This window comes from Coregonus lavaretus (genome assembly GCF_964263955.1).
Source record: "Coregonus lavaretus genome assembly, chromosome: 28".
NCBI classification, from domain to species: domain Eukaryota; kingdom Metazoa; phylum Chordata; class Actinopteri; order Salmoniformes; family Salmonidae; genus Coregonus; species Coregonus lavaretus.
The window spans coordinates 15,816,300-15,840,621 of record NC_140015.1 but is presented as its reverse complement, the minus strand read 5'-3'; the positions used below and the strand labels follow the sequence as shown (position 1 = coordinate 15,840,621).

Sequence of the window (24,322 nt, the reverse complement as noted above, 5' to 3'; positions counted from 1 at the left end):
TTGCCGTGATATAATTGATTAGAAAAAAAATCCCTTCCTTTTCCCGTTTGGCAGTGCGTCGCCCATATCGCCCTATTGAACACACCGCCCCTGCATACAAAGTGTGATTAATATATCAATAAAATATCAATGTAATCTATTTTAAATTCAGGCTGTAACACAACAAAATGTGGAATAAGTCAAGGGGTGTGAATACTTTCTGGAGGCACTGTATATGGCTCAGGTGGTTTCCATTATGATGCCCTCATGTCACATGATGGAACTAATACATATGGTGCCAATATGCATGACATCTCCATGGAAATGAAGGTATTATGACCAATTTGCCTATCCATGGATTTTTGCTGTTGTAGGTAAAATATTAATGAGCAGAAAAGTGATTGTTGTTAAATTACAATAACTTAAGAGGCAGAATGCATTATATCTGACTTTGAATTAATTTCCCCACAGTGGCAAAAGGACCTATATATACACTTGCAGTTTGCAGTTACACTGTCAACTCTTAAAGGATTGTGCATGCCTGTATCCATAGCAATCTCACACAATTGTGCTGACAATGATTTTGTTCTGCCCCTTTCAACTTCAGATTGAACTGACAAAAATATACCATGTACTTTTATCTAGGGAGATTCCCCTTATAAAAACTATACATATAGACATTTGAGGCACCCTTAAATGTCACAATAATCATGCTTTGCGGGAAATACTAATAAGGAATGAACATTCCTAATAGGCAGCTTGGTTCTTTGTTTTAAACACATCAACTGTAGAACAAGTATAGCGGAAATGTGTGTACAAGGTAGTATCTTTCAGAAAATGGCTGCCTAGTTGTCACACGCATATAGTACCCTGAACATAAAGCCTACTGTACCTCAAGGTGCGCCTACGAGATGAGTTTTCTCCTTCAGCTGAAATTATTATTATTCACTTTAATGAATTCAGGCGGTCTAGGTGCTGCCATGACAGGCGAATAATTAATCATTCTTTAAACAGAGAACCCTTTTTTTCTTCCGTGCCCCCTCCTGGAATAATGATCAGTTCATTACCAGCCAGCCGACATGTTGACAGCTAGGTGGTGGTGGATATCAGGGGTTCAGGAGCAGCTAGCGATGGGATGGGAGCTTCAGCACTGTGGCCTATGGCTGCCTCAATGATAGTTCGTAGTATAGCTATTAGTAAGATACATTTAGACCTACAGCAAAATGTAATCAGAAAAAAGATGATCATGAGTCCCTCCCTGTACATTAAAACAACACACCATGTTCAACAATGTAATCTAAAAGTAAGCTGTAGGTTTATCATATACCATACTGCCGATCAGACCCCAACACCCAATGCCCTCATGTATAACCAATGACAAGGATTTAGTTTAGGACTGCCTAATGGCATTTTTGAGTAGTTCAATAATAGGGGCTTACTGCAGATACCTTAGACCACTTGTTCTGAACATACTCACACCACTCAGGATACTCTGCTTCCATGCTGGCTGGTGATTGGGAAATTACACAGAGGCCCTGTTGGGGGTTCTAACACATCCAATGTAATGTAATATTAATATTAACGTCCGCTGGGAATGGTCACAGTTTCAAAGGGGGCTTTCTTCACTTACTCTGTAAAGAGGGTTCTTTGGTCATCTTTTCTTTGTTGGCAAATGTTGGCAAGCCCCTCTTAAGTGTTGAAGTTTTTTCCCAGCTAAATGATGAATATCAACATTTATAAACAGATTAAAAATGTAGATGAAGCACAGCCCATGTTAGATCATGAGCATTATTAGTGCATCATTGGCATCTTAGTATCCCCGATCTACAATACCATAGGAAACAAATCCCTCTGAAAAATATATTGCTGTTTTTGACCATACAATTCTTGTCATACTGTTTGTGAAATTTACTGTTCGTCCATTACTCTTTTGTAATTATTACTCAGCAAAGACAGAGGTAGTTGATGTCAACAGTCTGACCAGACATTTCTTGTAGAAAATGGATGCTTTGGGAAATAAATGGTCATTGTCAGAATAGAAACCCAAACAATCACAACGATGAATCTTACAACCTCAAAATCACCATACTTTATTAGTCCAGGAGTCCAGGAGTTCAGGAGGAGCACCTTGAGTAAAGGAGCAGTATAGAAATATCCAGTCAACCTTCAGTCATTGTAGTCAGTCATTATATCTCTACTGGTTCTGGTAGTTCTCTCTTTGTAGATAATGCCTCAGTTGTACAACAACATACCTCCCATGTTATTTCAATTTTCAGGCAGGTTTGCATCTGGTTGCAACAAAATTGGTTGTGCTCTGTTTTCGCCCACATGAAAATGTATCACTGTCACTGTCGTTTTGATGTATTTGAGGACATCAAGGTGTGGCTTTCATACACGCATGCACACACACACACACACACACACACACACACACACACACACACACACACACACACACACACACACACACACACACACACACTATATTGGTACGAGATAAACAAAGACACAAGGATCTAATTTTGTCAACTGGACATGAGCGGTAAAGAATTGAACCGACAGGAACAGCAACATTAGCTTTGTGACTGAGCCCTTGTTCAGCTGCAGTAGTCTGTGAGACTCAAGAACACAGAGCATTCCTTTGTGAAACAACTAGAGAAATGGAAGCACTACAGATGGATTTGTAACATTAGATCAACTGGCTACAATGGACAGATATTAAAATAGAACAACAAAGCCTGTTAGCATACAAAGCATACAAAGTGTCCTTTCTCCCAATCAATAGAAAAATCCCTCAGAAACATTTGACGAAATCCTGTACACTGTATACAGAATATAGTCTGCTATATCCCTGAGATAATAGGCTTGATAAGACATTGTTGGGAGGCAATGCTTTGTGCTTCCTTCGCATATCTTATGTGCAATTATGTTGACTGCACAACAGCTCCACTAAAAGTGTTATGTTCTCCCTGGCGTTTTGCTTCTGTCTCTTTGACTCACTTCTGGGCAGAGGGTAGAGTGGTGTGTCTATAGGGCACAGTCCTGCGCCTGTTCCCCTCCTCGTCCCCTAGCCATGTCTGGCGCTGCCAAGTGTACCCATGCCAGGACTGCCTCCCTAGGATGGATACTGCCTCTATGGCAGGGGTTGTGGGTGCCTGATTGGCATTGAGTGAAATGGTCCAGAGGGAGTTCCCACTCGTGTCAGCCGTCACAGATGACCCAATCCTCTCAGACAGACAGGGCTGTGCTCTAGTTCCCTCTCCTCTCCTCTAGTTCCCTCTCCTCTGGGTGGGTGGCTGGCTGGCGGCTAGGCTACACTTCACTCCTGTCCTGTGTGCTGCTGGGGCCATCTTGGCCACACGCACTGTCATGTCCCTCTCCTCCAGGCCTGCCTGTGTGAGCAAGGGGCACCTGTGGCCACTTGGCCTCTTTTCTCTCTAGGCAGCCAGCCGAAGAGAATAAAGTTCTCCCTTGCTGCCAACACATACGGCCGGACGGCCTGGCAGGCCATTTCCCCACAAGACAGTGTCACAGGAAACTGTATTTAAATGGATTACTACTACCTACAATGATGAATGTTAACAGCGCATTTTGTTTCTGCCCTTCCTTTTTATATCTGTCTTGTTGAATGGCACTAGACAAAAGAATGCTGTGATCATTTTGAGACACTTTAGTTAAGCTTCCGCCTAAGGGCCAAACCTCCTTTAAAAGTACTGGTGCTGCATACTAATACTGTAGGTCTATATCTTTGTTGGTACCTGACATGAATGATAACACCTTGTCAAGCTCGCAGGCTGAGAAGAGAAGCTTGATACAACAAGGTTGAAAAAGTGAAATGAGGGTTTACTCCCACTACTGGCATACAAATTAAGTTCTCTCTTGTCTAAACTAATCTATTTCATGTACCGTAAGTAGCACATGGCAATATGCAAGCACTTGGATGAGCAGATAGTGATTAGCTTTTGCATTGCTATGGGCATATTATTTATTTTGTAGAAGTCACATTTGTGTCTGTACTGTAGATGCATGAAACGCACACTTCCATGCACGGACAACTTTGACCCAGCTGGTGGCATGGAGAGTACAACTCTCATAAATAGTGCACACAAACCCACCATCATGCAGGGTTTTAAGTAGTTCACACAGACCACAGCACACACATCTTAATGCACGAAATAGTGAATATGTTTTATCTATATTGAATGTACCTTTTGCAAATCGTTATTCTGTGCTTGTATTTTTACCCAACTGTTACTGAATTATCCATTCATAAAGCACATACAATGGGGTCACTGTAATGAATAAGTAAGACAAAATCACTGTGTTGTCCATCCAATGTACTCTTAGCATAGGGGACCATCAATTTCATTCAGTAATACAAAAAGACAAAGCTTATACATTCGATTTATATATGCAGTGCCGACATATAAATTCATAAAATGTTAATTTCATGCAGGCTTTTTGTGAGCGCAGCAGAGCCTATTCTCCCTCAGCAGATAAATAATGGGAGTATGAACTGTTGCTCATGTGGGTGTTGCCAACTGGTTAATGTATGGACTATGGAGACAAGCCATTGTAAGTTAGAGATTCCATTACTTAGTTGGTGTAGTCAAACTTGCCTCTTGAGAGAAACCTGTTCACCTAGTTTGCCAATCAAGCCATAAACAATAAACATTTACAAAGTGAATTGTCTCCCTTAATAACACTCAGAGTCTGGAAGCGTAGGCTACATTTCAGAGGTGAACTGATGAATGCGTATAAATATAAGGTAATGGAAGCAGGTGGAGCACAGAGAATGAGTGAACAATGCTCTGAGAGAAGAGAAGAGAGGAGGCGTTATTGATTCCTCTGCTGCTTTTATCTGATAGTGAGCTCTACCTGTCAGATTGGAATACACAGACAATGGCTTCCCTCTGTCTGTAGGCATTCAGATACATACTGTTTTCATGCCATCATCTGCACCCAGATCGGTTATGTTCCATCCCTGCATATGCCTATTTTATGTAAATCACAACTGAGGAAATTCAACCTATAAAATTACCTGTCAAGTCATGATTTACCCTGGTGAGTCAAAGGTTTTTCTCATCAATCTTCAAGGCCTGACTAGTAATCTCTCAGCTTGTCCAACCTACAGTTGAAGTTGGAAGTTTACATACACCTTAGCCAAATCCATTTAAACTCAGTTTTTCACAATTCCTGACATTTAATCCTAGTAAAAATTCCCTGTCTTGTAGTAGAGAGAATGATTTATTTAAGCTTTTATTTATTTCATCACATTCCCAGTGAGTCAGAAGATGACATACAATCAATTAGTATTTGGTAGCATTGCCTTTAAATTGTTTAACTTGGGTCAAATGTTTTGGGTAGCCTTCCACAAGCTTCCCACAATAAGTTGGGTGAATTTTGGCCCATTCCTCCTGACAGAGCTGGTGTAACTGAGTCAGGTTTGTAGGCCTCCTTGCTCGCACACGCTTTTTCAGTTCTGCCCACAAATGTTCTATAGGATTGAGGTCAGGGCTTTGTGATGGCCACTCCAATACCTTGACTTTGTTGTCCTTAAGCCATTTTGCCACAACTTTGGAAGTATGCTTGGGGTCATTGTCCATTTGGAAGACCCATTTGCGACCAAGCTTTAACTTCCTGACTGATGTCTTGAGATGTTGCTTCAATATATCCACATAATTTTCCTTCCTCATGATGCCATCTATTTTGTGAAGTGCACCAGTCCCTCCTGCAGCAAAGCACCCCCACAGCATGATGCTGCCACCCCGTGCTTCACGGTTGGGATGGTGTTCTTCGGCTTGCAAGTCTTCCCCTTTTTTCCTCCAAACATAACGATGGTCATTATGGCCAAACAGACCAGAGGACATTTCTCCAAAAAGTACAATCTTTGTTCCCATGTGCAGTTGCAAACCGTAGTCTGGCTTTCTTATGGCGGTTTTGGAGCAGTGGCTTCTTCCTTGCTGAGCGGCCTTTCAGGTTATGTCGATATAGGACTTGTTTTACTGTGGATATAGATGCTTTTGTACCTGTTTCCTCCAGCATCTTCACAAGGTCCTTTGCTGTTGTTCTGGGATTGATTTGCACTTTTCGCACCAAAGTACGTTCATCTCTAGGAGACAGAATGCGTCTCCTTCCTGAGCAGTATGACGGCTGTGTGGTCTATCAGAAGCTTCTAAAGCCATGACATCTTTTTCTGGAATTTTCCAAGCTGTTTAAAGGCACAGTCAACTTAGTGTATGTAAACTTCTGACCCACTGGAATTGTGATACAGTGAATTATAAGTGAAATAATCTGTCTGTAAACAATTGTTGGAAAAATTACTTGTGTCATGCACAAAGTAGATGTCCTAACTGACTTGCCAAAACTATAGTTTGTTAACATGACATTTGTGGAGTGGTTGAAAAACGAGTTTTAATGACTCCAACTTAAGTGTATGTAAACTTCCGACTTCAACTGTAAGCATAAAGAAGGAAAGCCAGGGGCTATACACACATTTACATGGAATGTAGACTTCCATCAGGGCAAATAAGAGTGACTGACTGACTTTCTTCTTTCGCACTGTCTAATACCCTGTAAATCCGTCTAGCAGAGGTAGGTTTCTGTGAGAGGCTCAATGTTAAATGTCACACTGACTATTCTAGACAAATGAATTTGTGAAAATACTGACGAACTGTGCAAAGTATTGAAATCACATTCCATGCAGTAGGTATAATGGAAGTATGGATACAGTGGGGAAAAAAAGTATTTAGTCAGCCACCAATTGTGCAAGTTCTCCCACTTAAAAAGATGAGAGAGGCCTGTAATTTTCATCATAGGTACACGTCAACTATGACAGACAAAATGAGGAAAAAAAATCCAGAAAATCACATTGTAGGATTTTTAATGAATTTATTTGCTAATTATGGTGGAAAATAAGTATTTGGTCAATAACAAAAGTTTCCCAATACTTTGTTATATACCCTTTGTTGGCAATGACACAGGTCAAACGTTTTCTGTAAGTCTTCACAAGGTTTTCACACACTGTTGCTGGTATTTTGGCCCATTCCTCCATGCAGATCTCCTCTAGAGCAGTGATGTTTTGGGACTGTCGCTGGGCAACACGGACTTTCAACTCCCTCCAAAGATTTTCTATGGGGTTGAGATCTGGAGTCTGGCTAGGCCACTCCAGGACCTTGAAATGCTTCTTACGAATCCACTCCTTCGTTGCCCGGGCGGTGTGTTTGGGATCATTGTCATGCTGAAAGACCCAGCCACGTTTCATCTTCAATGCCCTTGCTGATGGAAGGAGGTTTTCACTCAAAATCTCACGATACATGGCCCCATTCATTCTTTCCTTTACACGGATCAGTCGTCCTGGTCCCTTTGCAGAAAAACAGCCCCAAAGCATGATGTTTCCACCCCCATGCTTCACAGTAGGTATGGTGTTCTTTGGATGCAACTCAGCATTCTTTGTCCTCCAAACACGACGAGTTGAGTTTTTACCAAAATGTTCTATTTTGGTTTCATCTGACCCTATGACATTCTCCCAATCCTCTTCTGGATCATCCAAATGCACTCTAGCAAACTTCAGACGGGCCTGGACATGTACTGGCTTAAGCAGTGGGACACGTCTGGCACTGCAGGATTTGAGTCCCTGGCGGCGTAGTGTGTTACTGATGGTAGGCTTTGTTACTTTGGTCCCAGCTCTCTTCAGGTCATTCACTAGGTCCCCCCGTGTGGTTCTGGGATTTTTGCTCACCGTTCTTGTGATCATTTTGACCCCACAGGGTGAGATCTTGCGTGGAGCCCCAGATCGAGGGAGATTATCAGTGGTCTTGTATGTCTTCCATTTCCTAATAATTGCTCCCACAGTTGATTTCTTCAAACCAAGCTGCTTACCTATTGCAGATTCAGTCTTCCCAGCCTGGTGCAGGTCTACAATTTTGTTTCTGGTGTCCTTTGACAGCTCTTTGGTCTTGGCCATAGTGGAGTTTGGAGTGTGACTGTTTGAGGTTGTGGACAGGTGTCTTTTATACTGATAACAAGTTCAAACAGGTGCCATTAATACAGGTAACGAGTGGAGGACAGAGGAGCCTCTTAAAGAAGAAGTTACAGGTCTGTGAGAGCCAGAAATCTTGCTTGTTTGTAGGTGACCAAATACTTATTTTCCACCATCATTTGCAAATAAATTCATTAAAAAACCTACAATGTGATTTGTCTGTCATAGTTGACGTGTACCTATGATGAAAATTACAGGCCTCTCTCATCTTTTTAAGTGTGAGAACTTGCACAATTGGTGGCTGACTAAATACTTTTTTTCCCCACTGTATATTAGGTTATTTTCTGTACATGAATCTGAAATATTTCAATGCAACAAAGCAATGCAAAAACATTTGATGAAACTACAAGCGTGCATCAAATAGTTTTGTTTGATTGATCTTAGGATCCCCATTATGAAGTATTGCTAATAAATGATACTGTATATGTTATTGGAGGTTTTAGGACTTTAACTAAACCTGTGAATGAGCGTGGCCTTCTCATTGAGGTTTTAGGACTTTAACTAAACCTGTGAATGAGAGTGGCCTTCTCATTGCACCATCTATCCCTTTGGGGCATCCAGCTCCCAAAATACGCTCTTGCATTTTTTATGAGTTCTTGGAAGGTATCTGTGTCTGTAGTGTTGATTCACTTACTCCTGCAACAACCTTTGAGTCTTTAACCTTACAAAAGTTTTCTCAAATGGACAACTTTTTACCAGTGGCAGACAGATGGAAAGTGAATTGAAGTGGGACTCCAGTCATTTAGAAGCAACAGTGTGTAAAGAGGACAAATGTCTGGCAGATGAAATGGCATTTTATCCATTGTACACAGACAATGGATAGACAGATGCATTACTCCTTAAGTTAGCAGCTCAATGCTAAAGTAACAGTTTGTACTTCAGATTTACAGATTTACAGGGGAGGGGTAATTTCAGAGAACAATGATTCTTGAAAACCACTCACTGTTTTCACCCAGTCACAGAGTCATACTTGACCCGCTACTAGCAGGTGTAGTGAAAGAGTTGTAAAGCTTCCTTCCCTGTATGTCTTTTCATGAGACAACACAGATAATTTCAGGGTCCTTTACAAAGTAATTAGCACAGCACGGAAACATATCTTTGACCGGTGGGAAATTAGCTTCTAATTAGCCTATTTCACAATTACAGTGGGGAAAAAAAGTATTTAGTCAGCCACCAATTGTGCAAGTTCTCCCACTTAAAAAGATGAGAGAGGCCTGTAATTTTCATCATAGGTACACGTCAACTATGACAGACAAAATGAGAAAAAATTATCCAGAAAATCACATTGTAGGATTTTTTATGAATTTATTTGCAAATTATGGTGGAAAATAAGTATTTGGTCAATAACAAAAGTTTCTCAATACTTTGTTATATACCCTTTGTTGGCAATGACACAGGTCAAACGTTTTCTGTAAGTCTTCACAAGGTTTTCACACACTGTTGCTGGCCCAATTTTGGCCCATTCCTCCATGCAGATCTCCTCTAGAGCAGTGATGTTTTGGGGCTGTCGCTGGGCAACACGGACTTTCAACTCCCTCCAAAGATTTTCTATGGGGTTGAGATCTGGAGACTGGCTAGGCCACTCCAGGACCTTGAAATGCTTCTTACGAAGCCACTCCTTCGTTGCCCGGGCGGTGTGTTCATGATCGTTGTCATGCTGAAAGACCCAGCCACGTTTCATCTTCAATGCCCTTGCTGATGGAAGGAGGTTTTCACTTAAAAATTCACGATACATGGCCCCATTCATTCTTTCCTTTACACGGATCAGTCGTCCTGGTCCCTTTGCAGAAAAACAGCCCCAAAGCATGATGTTTCCACCCCCATGCTTCACAGTAGGTATGGTGTTCTTTGGATGCAACTCAGCATTCTTTGTCCTCCAAACACGACGAGTTGAGTTTTTACCAAAAAGTTCTATTTTGGTTTCATCTGACCATATGACATTCTCCCAATCCTCTTCTGGATCATCCAAATGCACTCTAGCACACTTCAGACGGGCCTGGACATGTACTGGCTTAAGCAGGGGGACACGTCTTGCGCAGCAGGATTTGAGTCCCTGGCGGCGTAGTGTGTTACTGATGGTAGGCTTTGTTACTTTTGTCCCAGCTCTCTGCAGGTCATTCACTAGGTCCCCCCGTGTGGTTCTGGGATTTTTGCTCACCGTTCTTGTGATCATTTTGACCCCACGGGGTGAGATCTTGCGTGGAGCCTCAGATCGAGGGAGATTATCAGTGGTCTTGTATGTCTTCCATTTCCTAATAATTGCTCCCACAGTTGATTTCTTCAAACCAAGCTGCTTACCTATTGCAGATTCAGTCTTCCCAGCCTGTTGCAGGTCTACAATTTTGTTTCTGGTGTCCTTTGACAGCTCTTTGGTCTTGGCCATAGTGGAGTTTGGAGTGTGACTGTTTGAGGTTGTGGACAGGTGTCTTTTATACTGATAACAAGTTCAAACAGGTGCCATTAATACAGGTAACGAGTGGAGGACAGAGGAGCCTCTTAAAGAATAAGTTACAGGTCTGTGAGAGCCAGAAATCTTGCTTGTTTGTAGGTGACCAAATACTTATTTTCCACCATAATTTGCAAATAAATTCATAAGAAATCCTACAATGTGATTTTCTGGATTTTGTTTTCTAAATTTGTCTGTCATAGTTGACGTGTACCTATGATGAAAATTACAGGCCTCTCTCATCTTTTTAAGTGGGAGAACTTGCACAATTGGTGGCTGACTAAATAATTTTTTCCCCCACTGTATATATATTTTTCTTATCATGGAGATGCTGCACCATTACATTTACATTTACATTTACGTCATTTAGCAGACGCTCTTATCCAGAGCGACTTACAAATTGGTGCATTCACCTTATAGCCAAGTTTTTTTTTTGTTTTGTTTTTTTTTTTGGGGGGGGGGGGGTAAGGGGGGGGTAGAAGGATTACTTTATCCTATCCCAGGTATTCCTTAAAGAGGTGGGGTTTCAAATGTCTCCGGAAGGTGGTGAGTGACTCCGCTGTCTTGGCGTCGTGAGGGAGCTTGTTCCACCATTGGGGTGCCAGAGACGCGAACAGTTTTGACTGGGCTGAACGGGAACTGTGCTTCCGCAGAGGTAGGGGAGCCAGCAGGCCAGAGGTGGATGAACGCAATGCCCTCGTTTGGGTGTAGGGACTGATCAGAGCCTGAAGGTACGGAGGTGCCGTTCCCCTCACAACTCCGTAGGCAAGCACCATGGTCTTGTAGCAGATGCGAGCTTCAACTGGAAGCCAGTGGAGTGTGAGGAGGAGCGGGGTGACGTGAGAGAACTTGGGAAGGTTGAACACCAGACGGGCTGCGGCATTCTGGATGAGTTGTAGGGGTTTAATGGCACAGGCAGGGAGCCCAGCCAACAGCGAGTTGCAGTAATCCAGACGGGAGATGACAAGTGCCTGGATTAGGACCTGTGCCGCTTCCTGTGTAAGGCAGGGTCATACTCTCCGAATGTTGTAGAGCATGAACCTACAGGATCGGGTCACCGCCTTGATGTTAGCAGAGAACGACAGGGTGTTTTCCAGGGTCACGCCAAGGCTCTTCGCACTCTGGGAGGAGGACACAACAGAGTTGTCAACCGTGATGGCGAGATCATGGAACGGGCAGTCCTTCCCCAGGAGGAAGAGCAGCTCCGTCTTGCCAAGGTTCAGCTTGAGGTGGTGATCCGTCATCCATACTGATATGTCTGCCAGACATGCAGAGATGCGATTCGCCACCTGGTTATCAGAAGGGGGAAAGGAGAAGATTAGTTGTGTGTTGTCTGCGTAGCAATGATAGGAGAGGCCATGTGAGGATATGACAGAGCCAAGTGACTTGGTGTATAGCGAGAATAGGAGAGGGGCTAGAACTGAGCCCTGGGGGACACCAGTGGTGAGAGCACGTGGTGCGGAGACAGCATAGTGGACTCTCAACAACTAAAAGTTGATACTTGTTAAAAAAGTTAGAACGATAACTTTTATTTTTCAGTGGCAGAGGAGAGTACAGTAGTCCTTTTGAAGTGGTGCTGACAGTTGTTTCATGTTTGGTTCACGCCTCCTGTCCCTGACTCCCACTGCCCTCCTCCCACTTTTTAACTCTTGCTACATTATCCTCTTTCATATTAATTGGACTTGCTAAGGAAAATAAACACCCTCCCTATTCTCCATTCAAAAGCATTATCTCCTCTCTTTAAAGTATTGTAGTTCTGTGCAATGGCCTCTTTAAACCCTTTTTTCCTCCACAGAAAACACTGAAACGTTTCAACAATCATCATTCATTCATGCTGGGGTCCCTCCAGATGTCTGTTGAAAGCTCTACTCCCCTGTTGTTCCTGAACCGTCTCCTGTTGGAGAGTATCTATGGGGACCACTGTGCAGCTGGGGGAATTTGTTTCTAGAAGGCTGTATAGTATTTCATAAGAAGTTCCAAGGTTTCTGATTATCATAGTCAGTAGCCCTCAGGGAACCTTTAGGTCCAAATCTGGTGGGCAAGTTGCTAGGGTGGTTTCTATGAACTTTTCCCATTCTTCATATTTATTCCCCTGTGGATAAGCATGAAATTAAACACAGAGGACCAACTTCATAATTTATTTTTAGCAAAACAAAAGTTGATTTTGAACTGCAATTTTTTTGCTGTTGATGCTGTATTTTTCTGGGGATAAATCGATTTGAAGCCGTCCGTTCCTACATTTTGGTTCGGAACTTCTGAAAGATCATGCAACTTTTCTGATCATGAAACATATTTTTCTTTCCTCTCCAACCAAAATTGATTAATGCACCTGCTGTTGGCTACAGCACTCTTGGCCCAGATGTCAGACTAGACATCTTTGCTTACATCGCTGCTGCCTCCTGCCTTTTGGACCTGTACATCCAGCGATGATTGTGTTCATCATCTGGAGAAGAGAAACCTTCCAGAGGCTGCTGCTGAGTCACGAGCCAGGAAGCATGCATAACTAAAGCTGGCATATTCATTAAGTAGCTGTCTGGGAAAAATTGACTAGAATCCAATCAAATCGCCTGCCAGCCGGGAAGACGAGGAGAACAAAAGCTCTGGTGACATTTCAGCGATAGCTGACATCTCTTCCCTGACGAATGGTCATTGCTACCAAGACCCTGTTTCGAATCAGAACATCTATTTCAGTCCACTTGGCATCAGTCTTTTCACACAGACAGAACCATTTTGGCCTAGATTTGATTTTCTTTTTATCCCTTTCTTTCACGGCTCATTGTCCACTATCCAAAGCAGATGATAGTGTTCCGCTAAATTTGTAAATGCACATGTATTCAGTATAATAGTTGTGGAGCTAATTAGAATGGAACATTGTGTACTAGTTGCAGCATTGACACACAGGGTTCCACGTCCACTGACCACCTTATCAACTAACTAACATGAAACCAAGCAAGAGAGGCTCTTTTCTTTTCACACTGTGGTGTGTGTGCCTGATTAGATGTTGCATGGTAACAATACAATTAGGTATTATAATGCAGCAGATCTTACAGATAAGACATTTTATTTTATTTAACCTTTATTTTATCATTACAAACATTACAAACATTGATGTTGACTACTCAGTAATCCTCATGTCTGTATTCTCCCCTCATATCCTCAGTGCAGGAGAGAGATGTATGTGTACAGTAGCATACAGTTAAAACAAGATGTGACTCCTATTATGCGAACTGCTTGGTCAGATTTAAAATCAAATCAAATTATATTGGTCAAATACACGTGTTTAGCAGATGTTATTGCGGGTGTAGTGAAATGCTTGTGCTTCTAGATCTGACAGTGCAGTAATATTTAACAAGTAATGTCTAACAATTTCAAAACATATACCCAATAAAAACACATCTAAGTAAAGAATGGAATTAAGAATATGTACAGTACCAGTCAAAAGTTTGGACACACCTACTACTCATTCAAGGGTTTTTCTTTATTTGTAAAACATTTTACATTGTAGAATAATAGTGAAGACATCAAAACTATGAAATAACACATATAGAATAATGTAGTAACCAAAAAAGTGTTAAACAAATCTAAATGGATTTTATATTTTATATTCTTCAAATAGCCACCCTTTGCGTTGATGACAGCTTTGCACACTCTTGGCATTCTCTCAACCAGCTTTGTTTTGTGGAATTTCTTTCCTTCTTAATGCGTTTGAGCCAATCAGTTGTGCATTCTGCAGCGATACGCCATCCCATCTGGTTTGGGCTTAGTGGGACTATCATTTGTTTTTCAACAGGACAATGACCCAAGAAGGAGAGTGATGCATCAGATGAGCTGGCCACCACAATCCCCCGACCTCAACCCAATTGAGATGGTTTGGGATGAATCGGATGGCAGAGTGAAGGAAAAGTAGCCAACAAGTGCTCAGCATATGTGGGAACTCCTTCAAGACTGTTGGAAAAGCATTCCAGGTGAAGCTGGTTGAGAGAATACCAAGAGTGTGCAAAGCTGTCATCAAGGCGAAGGGTGGCTATTTGAAGAATCTCAAATATAAAATATATTTAGATTTGTTCAACACTTTTTTGGTTACTACATGATTTCATATGTGTTATTTCATAGTTTTGATGTCTTCACTATTATTTTACTATGTAAAAAATAGTAAAAATAAAGAAAAACCCTTAAATTAGTAGGTGTGTCCAAACTTTTGACTGGTACTGTACATATATGGACGAGTAATGACAGAGCGGCATGGACTAAGATACAGTAGAATAGTATAGAATACAGTATATACATATGAGATGAGTAATGCAAGATATGTAAACATTATTAAAATGACTAGTGTTCCATTTCTTAAAGTGGCCAGTGATTTCTAGTCTATGTCTATAGGCAGCAGCCTCTAATGTGCTAGTGATAGCTATTTAACAGTCTGATGGCCTTGAGATAGAAGCTGTTTTTCAGTCTCTCAGTCCCAGCTTTGATGCACCTGTACTGACCTTGCCTTCTGGATGATAGCTGGGTGAACAGGCAGTGGCTTGGGTGGTTGATGTCCTTGATGATCTTTTTGGCCTTCCTGTGACATCGGGTGCTGTAGGTGTCCTGGAGGGCGGGTAGTTTGCCCCCGGTAATGCGTTGGGCAGACCGCACCACCCTCTGGAGAGCCCTGCGGTTGTGGGCGGTGCAGTTGCCGTACCAGGCGGTGATACAGCCCGACAGGATGCTCTTAATTGTGCATCTGTAAATGTTTGTGAGGGTTTTAGGTGCCAAGACACATTTCTTCAGCCTCCTGAGGTTGAAGAGGCTCTGTTGCGCCTTCTTCACCACACTATCTGTGTGGGTGGACCATTTCAGTTTGTCAGTGATGTGTTTGCCAAGGAACTTGAAGCTTTCCACCTTCTCCACTGCGGCCCCGTCGATGTGGATAGGGGGGTTCACCCTCTGCTGTTTCCTGAAGTCCACGATCATCTCCTATGTTTTGTTGACGTTGAGTGAGAGGTTATTTTCCTGGCACCACACTCCCAGAGCCCTCACCTCCTCCATGTAGGCTGTCTCGTCATTGTTGTTAATCAAGCCTACTACTGTTGTGTCGTCTGCAAACTTGATGATTGAGTTGGAGGCGTGCTTGGCCACGCAGTCATGGGTGAACAGGGAGTACAGGAGTGGGCTGAGCACACACCCTTGTGGGGCCCCAGTGTTGAGGATCAGCGAAGTGGAGGTGTTTGTTCCTACCTTCACCACCTGGGGTCGGCCCGTCAGAAAGTCCAGGACGCAGTTCCACTGGGCGGGGTTCAGACCCAGGGCCTCAAGCTTAATGATGAGCTTGGAGGATACTATGAACAGCATTCTTACATAGGTATTCCTCTTGTCCAAATGGGATAGGGCAGTGTGATGGCGATTGCATCGTCTGTGGATCTATTGGGGCGGTAAGCAAATTGAAGTGGGTCTAGGGTGACAGTTAAGGTAGAGGTGATATGATCCTTGACTATTCTCTCAAAGCACTTCATGATGACAGAGGTGAGTGCTATGGGCGATAGTCAGTTAGTTCAGTTACCTTTGCTTTCTTGGGTACAGGAACAATGGTGGCCATCTTGTAGCATGTGGGGACAGCAGACTGGGATAGGGAGAGATTGAATATGTCCATAAACACACCAGCCAGCTGGTCTGCACATGCCCTGAGGACGCGGCTAGGGATGCGGTCTGGGGGTTGCGAGGGTTAACACGCTTAAATGTCTTACTCATGTCGGCCACAGAGAAGGAGAGGCCACGGTCGTTGGTAGTGGGCCGTGTCGGTGGCACTGTGTTATCCTCAAAGCGGACGAAGAAGGTGTTTAGCTTGTCCGGAAGCAAGACGTCGGTGTCGGTGACGTGGCTGGTTTTCCTTTTGTAGTCCGTGATTGTCTGTAGACAATGTCTCGTGTCTGAGCCGTTGAATTGCTACTCCACTTTGTCTCTATACTGACGTTTTGCCTGTTTGATTGCCTTGCGGAGTGAATAGCTACACTGTTTGTATTGGGGCATAAGTAATGGGGATTGTATGTCCTTCTCACCTTTTATCCTCCGTTTGGCAATCTACTGAAGTGTAAACTTACCAGGGAAATCTACTCTCAGAAAATGTTGACTTGCAAAAGGAGTCGTTAAGTTCTTAATTGGCCTCAATGTGCCTCCGCAAATATGCCATTAATCACGGGCAGTTATTATGTGTAACATACAAGTTGACAGCCTGTTTTGATCATCATGATTGGGGAAGCGGAGCAGGGGGTTCACACTGTAGATATTATTGAATTCTGGCCATAATTATTGTTAAGTATGATATAATGTGATACCATTATACAGCATTTATCATAGGCTCTACATTATGTAGGAATTGAGGAACCTAGAGCATTGATACTAATTGAGTACTGCGCCTGCGCATGAATGTGCTGTGCTTGAACTTGAGTTTGAACGATAAAGTCATGTCAACGTTATCTCTGTTTCAAGTATAATTTAGTGCTGTTTGTGTAGTAGGAAGAACACAACAATTCTACATTAAAAAAGCATTCACACTGTAGTAAATGTTGCCAGTTCTTCTACTACTGAACATTCATATCTGTGAGATGAGTAATGAACTGGAGGTTCTCATCTCTATTTTCTAAAGCAGATATTTATAGTTCTTCATTTATCTCAGTCTCAAAGGTACACTCACCTGAATTATTACACAGATGTCAAGGTAACTCCTTTTCCTTTGCTCTTCTTAATGAATACTGGTTCACTATAAATAATAATCTGACCCTTGTCTTTTGATTAATCATAATAATAATAAACAGTTACTTAATATTGATTTTATATTACACAATTACTTATTAATGGTGCTGTGGAAATTAAAGTGTGCAGACTTGAATTAATATCTAATGTAGGACAGGGTCCATTAGAAGTCTGCTCAATATCTTCCCTTTTTCTAACAGATGTTATTTACAAGTGGTTCTTGCCTTCAAATTAATCCAGACCTTCAAGCAGTGCTGGACCATTCTATTTTACTTGTTGAATATGTGGTCATTCATAGGAAGCTATTGTTACTAACAGCATTTTGTGTCATAGGTTCAATCCACTGCTCAACAGGTTGCTTGTACTTTGAAAACTCATTAGTGTTCTCACTATGCCCAAGCAGCAGTTTATGGGCACTTACAATGTCTACTACAATGATTCTACTCTGTCAAGGTCCTGGTATTGTTCCTCACAGTGGGCTGTGGGCATCAGTATTGGAAGAGAGTTATGTTAACATGTGCAACATGAATACTGATACAACAACAACATGGGCTGAATGGATGTACAGTATTACCTTGACCAATCAGTAACTGCTACAGCCATACTGGGGGAATGAATGGTATGGAACTCTGCTATTACAAACAATATCAATATTGATCTATTAGTTAACTTTACATTATTGATATTCTACTGTAGATAGCTTCTGTAGTATTGCTGGAGCTATTAAGGTGGCATTCACCGTCCCCCAAACTGCCACCTGTGCGTGGGTGCAGTCTGCTGTCTCCTGACCTCCTTTGGGTCCTTCGGGGCCAGTTGAAAATGATGCCCACAACATCTGGTTGCTCTGTCATGCCAGCAGGCAGGGGGCCAGTCAATTTGCAACGGTTCCATGCACTCCTCAATTAAGCAGATGTCTGCATGCTGGATGCTGGATTAGTACCATCTTATAAAGAGCAGTCATCACACTCTCTCTCTCCAGCTGAGTCCCCAGGGAGGGCCAACCAGCACGGGGTGCAATGTTACCAAGGATCTGAAACAATTACCTCTGTCCATTCTCATACATTCGTCAAATTGATTTATATCAGGCCTATTGAGAGAGATATCAGCTGGGGGCTGAGCTATGCTGCTGTTGCTTTTGGCTGAGGCTTGTTTGGAGGAAACCAACTTCAAAGAGATTCGATTGGGAGAGGATTAGCACAGTGAGCTGGCTAGAGGAGCCATCTAGCTCGGAACGATGGACAGTTAATGATTAGTATCCCGGGGCTAACATGAAGAGATCAACTAACCAGAGACTATAACAATTGTGTTGGCAGGTCAATGCGATAGACCCCACGTAGGCAGGTTACACTATCATGTCTCGACTTCCACAGCTTTCCTGGGAGACACCAGCTCTTACATCTCACCACTGACAGGAAGGAAGAATCACTGATTTAAAAAATACTGCTGGTAGCCCTTTCATGCAGCTAAATGACCTAGTGGCCTCATGGGTGGAATGCTATTTATATCTTTCATAATTTCATAATCTATTAACATTATTTCAAATAAGCCACCGAAAATCTGGTGTTTCTATGTCAAATGGTCTACTGTGATTTATATAAAGTGTAATATTGGGAAGCAAACTCAAAATGTAATGCATTTCAACTCTACATCTGACATGATACAAGTGTCTTATTTTTTTAAGCCATGTGTGTGAGGTGTATACTTTTGTTTCAAAGTAGATATGTTTAAGACTACCAAGAAACACTGTGTGACCCTGATTTAGCCCACTGCAGTAAAAGGTCAAAAATATTGCCTCACTTAAGTGGAAAAACAATACAACAGTGCACAATCGAATTCGCTAACTTGCACATACATTGTAGCATTTATATGGGCCCATAATCTCAATCACTCAGATGGAACATCAGTATTTTTCTGCCAGACTGACACCTCTCTCTCTCTGCCATCTTTCTCTCTCTCTCTCTCTCTCTCTCTCTCTCTCTCTCTCTCTCTCTCTCTCTCTCTCTCTCTCTCTCTCTCCCTCTCTCTCTCTCCCTCTCCCTCCCTACAGAGGCTAACCAGATGAACAGTGTGGGTCCAGGATCATCACTAATGCCAGGCTTAGGGTCTCCTCCCCACCCCTACCCTTCCCTGGGACAGATCACTAGCCCCTATGAGCAACAGCAACCTGGGAAAGAGCTCAATAAGTACACCTCCCTCAAGGCTGTGGGTAAGAGACACACTTATTGCTCATTCTAAGATCTGCGGATATGGGAATATGGGAATATGCGCTGGGCTACTTCATAATGAAAATAGCTAATCAGATTTCATCAGCTAATCAAAAGGGGTAATATATAATTTAATCATCATTTCAAATCTAACGAAATGCATATATTTCACAGTACAGTATACATGCCATGCAATATCAATGTCAGTCATTCATACCTATAGCATGTGAGAAAGGGAAACCATTCCACTGAAATGAATGGGAATGTTATTTATTTGGCCATCTGTTAAATTGAAGGCATCTGTTCTCATAAAAGAGGACGTGAGGATAGGAATATCAGCCGAGATTGCAAATGAGCATACGCCTCTGAAGTGTTGAACTTCCATGTAATCACACTCAAATGACACGATTAAATGTGGGCTAATTAACACAATGGAGATTTCGAATGATGAGCAAAAACACCAAGCAGCTAGTGTAGATATGTTCTGCTGCCTGCTGTAATTATCAATTAGCCTGGTCTCTGTCTCCATCCTAGCATGCTGTATGGTTGCTTACTGAGAGACACTATGTTTATGTGACACTTTCTGTTTAAAGAAAAAGCTCAAAGAAAGAGAGGCTCTCAACAAAAGTGTTTGCACCGTGTCAATTGTTTATTTCAAATTAGACAGGATAACAGATGTAGAATTTTGCCTTTCAGAAAGGGAGGAAAATTACTGTCATTGATTTGTCTTTCAAAACCTTTCAAGTCTCAAGGCTATCCATTGTTTTGCCTTTGTTGCTCTTAGGCGCCAATGAAAACCGTCAAAGACAGGGGTGTTCTATATCACCTATAGTTGTGCTGCTGCAAATCATAAATTAAGGACCTTGTGAAATGTTGGTCAGTCACTGTTACCTAAATCAACTAGTAAAGGTCTACACTGAGAGTCAACTCTTATTGACCACAGAACCGATATTAGGATCATGAAACCATATCTCTTCAATTATCATTCAACATTATATTGGAAAATCGATTATTCTATAACAGTTTGAGAGGGCAGGTATAATAAAGTCAACGTTACAGCTTGACCGACCCCTTGCACCAGGGAAAGGCACTATTTACTTCAATGTGTCTTATACCTCACCTCTAAATTCCCTGAGGGCTAAATCCAAAGTTTGGGAAATGATTAACCAAAATCTAGCAATCAATTATTCTCTCCTGCTGTCCCCCCAGTGATTTTGTAAGGTCACAGTATTGGATTTCTCACAGACGTTCACAATCTGAACTGGCTAACTTATAAAGGAGCGGGCGCCCCATCAGGGAGTGGTCTGCAGACATTTTGGATCTGCCTGCCGCTCTTCTGGCTGTAAACACTAGGCTAATTATTTCTCATGCCATTCCCCAAAAAGCTGTAATTATAATTGAGTTGAACATGACAATTCTGCAAGCAGCCTTCTCTTTGATGCATTAATTTCAGATACAACTCTACATGAAGATCTCTGCAATTTCAGTATTGGGTGTATGCCATAGACAGTGAATTAGATTGGGATTCTAACTTATGTATGGCTGTCACGTGCCAGGGGATATTGTTGATTTCCTCGTCATGTAGTTATGTCAGAGACTTTCCCTGTTATCTTTGCCTCTCCATTTGAAGCAAAATGCCAAGGTGCTGAACTAATGCCTCTCAAATTGAATGATTAATTAGACTTATCAAGAACCAAGACACACAGGAAAGCAACATCTGAGCATGTTGACTTTATCTCTAAGGGTTTTTTACACTGATTGACCCTCAAACAGTCAGTCGTTTTCTCCATAGACCAATAAGAGAAACAGGCGAGTAAGCTAGCGGAGCTGATAAACGCTCAGATTAATAAACCAGAGAGACGGCATCAGAAACCAGCTCTGCTTCTGATGGGGAATTAAAATAATTGATGGAGACATGTTTGATAGCATTTATCACCCAAATTAAACAGGGTTCTTTTTATGGATTCTGCCCGATTCAATTAAAGGAACTTCAAAGCCCTGGCCATAAATGGGGCTGGATGAGATGGCAGCTGTCAGCGTTGCAGAGGTACAATCACACAGAGGATGATGTGGCGGCTAGCATGTGGAACATTCACCAGATTTTCTCTGTGACATCATAGACAATCAGCTGAAACTTCTCTGACTGCTGATAATCTAGTGAAAAAGCGTCAAGCTGCAGACGGATCATTAGGGGATATAAAGACTGGGGGGAAACGTATCTAACGAGAGCTGCCCGGTTACTAGGGGATGGGAGGGAGATAAGAGGAATGAGTGCCGGTGGGGAAACTTACTAAACTGTTTGGGTTGAGTCTATGAAAACCACTGTGGTCCCCTCCCTCCTCTCTGATTCTCTGATGTGTATTAATCTGTGGGCCCTTGATGTGTACGCTCTGAAAGCACATTGTTCAGAGGGAGCTCTGCACTGCTCCTCCCTTGTTTGAGACGAGTCTCGCTCTAATGTGGAGGTGTCCGATCCAGAACATTGAGGCTGAGGCCGTCTGCCTCTCCCTCCGCCCACCAGGGGTATTAAAACAGATTAAAGGTCACCTGCAGGACATTCAATTAGAAAGTCTGAAATGTCACACAGGGAAATTACTAACGCTGTAGAGTATGGTCTTGCTCCACAATTAGTGATGGGATATTGTTTTCAGACCAGGTCTGCACCAGATTGGACATATCAAATGACACCATGTAACAATGTTAGTGGCTGTTATGGGCAAATTATGTCCGATATTTAAAGGATCTATTAAACACAGAGCATGAAATATACTATAGAAATCACGTAAACATTCCAGAATGCTCAGGGACATAATCGTTTGCATTTTACAATACAACTGTGCACACAGCCAGCTTTGAAAAGAGCAAACTCCCCAACCAATCTGGGGTTGTTTACTATTAGCTAAAGCCTGCATGTTTCCAAATGATAATGGAAATGTTTGGAAAATAATGTATAATCGACTGGCATGATGATATACAGTACATATCAACAACATTCAACACGGCTCAGGCAAAATGAATTATTCACCAACTATTTGCACCTCAGTATCCTTAAAAAAACCTTTAGCAACCATTTTCTCAACTGTTCCTCACTCCACATGAAAATGTGTAATCTACCCCAGTTTAGGATTAATATGGAATTCATATTTCATTTACATAAAGATAGATTCGTAAACAGATCAAAATCCTCAAATACTTCAACATCTCAACCAATCTAAATAAATCTCACCAAGGCAAAGACCGGAACATTTGCTATTGCCTGTGCATGACATTAACAAAATGGCTATCATTCCAATATTTTTTCATAGATGTTTTTTTTCCTCTTGTGTATGTGTGTATGTCTGTTTCCAGCGGAGAAGGTTAATGACAACTTCTACACCAACCGGCGGCACATGGTGGAGATGGCAGCCAAGGGCAGTCTCCCTATGCACCCGATGCATCGCATGGAGCAGGAGCCCAGCAACCCCTACAGCCCTCCGTTACAGCCTTCCCTAAAGCAGAACGGACACAAGTCCAAAAGCACCAAGGGCCACAGCAGCCACAGCAGCAGCTCCCATACCCTGGCCTATGGCTCCAACACCCTCGCCAACCCAGGGATGCAGATGAACTGGGACGGCACAGAGACGGTGGGCCGCCGGCAGAGCCACGGCACTAAGAAACACTGCACCATAGAGCAGGTGAACGAGATGCACAGCACCTCACGCAGCCAGCACTACATGCCCCCGCAGGCCTACTTTGTCAGCAACAGCAAGACAGAAGTGACTGTCTGATCTGAGAGCCCACCCCACCACCATAACCACTATAACCCCAGCTGAGAGAGAGAGAGAGAGAGAGAGAGAGAGAGAGAGAGAGAGAGAGAGAGAGAGAGAGAGAGAGAGAGAGAGAGAGAGAGAGAGAGAGAGAGAGAGAGAGAGAGAGAGAGAGAGAGAGAGAGAGAGAGAGAGAGAGAGAGAGAGAGAGAGAGAGAGAGAGAGAGAGAGAGAGAGAGATGGTCAGAAGGTTGCTGGAGAGGCTAAAGTAGGACAGTGGTCCTGGATTGAGTGCCCCTCTCTAGAGGTCCTGTGTGTCTACTAATGCGTGTGGCTGACTGACTGTGCATGAGACAGGCATGTGTGGAACTCCTGCCAGTGGGGGGAGAGTGACCACAACAACATACTCCAAACCTCCAAGGTTTGGGTCATCACTGTATTGATGATTATATTGCAACTAATACAAACTAATCATATACTGCAAGTCAGACTAATAACATCAATGAGTAGAGCATAGCAATGATGGACCTCTGATGGACGGATTAGCCAGGGTGAGCCTGGAGCCATGCAGTGGTGGAAGAGACTGGAACTGTACAAAAGCCCAGTGGCAATAGACTTTTCCTATTGTTAGTATTAACTGAGATCTCAAAGGGCCTGAAAATGTGTATCATCTCATGTAGTTTCCACTGAATCCACATCGGATAAGCCAGTAGGTTTAGATCTAGACGCAGTGGAGCAGAGGAGCCGTTAGTAAAGGGATACATTGTTCTCCTCAACATTGATTGACATTTCCTCAGATGTTGTGTAGTGTATATACTGTGGGGGAACTTGTTGGTAATGCTCATGCTCGGAACCATAGGGAAACAGTGACAATTTCAGATATGGACAGTATACTGTAGACTCATTCAGAGCCCACAGAGCATGAGGTGGATGAGACTGCACCAAACCAGCTCTGTAGCCACAACCTCATACACACCCTACTCAGCTCTCTCTGACGTTAGGGCTGTGCTTTCTCTGAGAAAACTATGAGATACTGTTCAAATCAAAGAGCTCGTCTTATAATTGAATTAAATGTCTTCATCTTGCAAACATGTCCACAGCTGTCAGTTGAAAATTGTGAGTTACATCTACCATTTAACATACTTTATTTCTGTTTCCATTCGACAATGCATTG

The 24,322-nt window shown here is 42.6% G+C and overlaps 1 protein-coding gene across 1 annotated transcript in view; it reads left to right on the top strand.

The window, feature by feature from the left end:
- Nucleotides 1–23,169, top strand: part of LOC311103343 (protein shisa-9B-like) — a gene marked incomplete at both ends in the record, with an annotated part of 32,564 nt that extends 9,395 nt beyond the window's left edge. Inside the window, 2 exons of the mRNA XM_084144901.1 lie at nt 19,246–19,404; nt 22,751–23,169. Coding sequence (XP_084001027.1) covers nt 19,246–19,404; nt 22,751–23,169 — 578 coding nt within the window. The remainder of the gene's footprint in view (nt 1–19,245; nt 19,405–22,750) is intronic.
- Between the last annotated feature and the right edge of the window lie 1,153 nt (nt 23,170–24,322).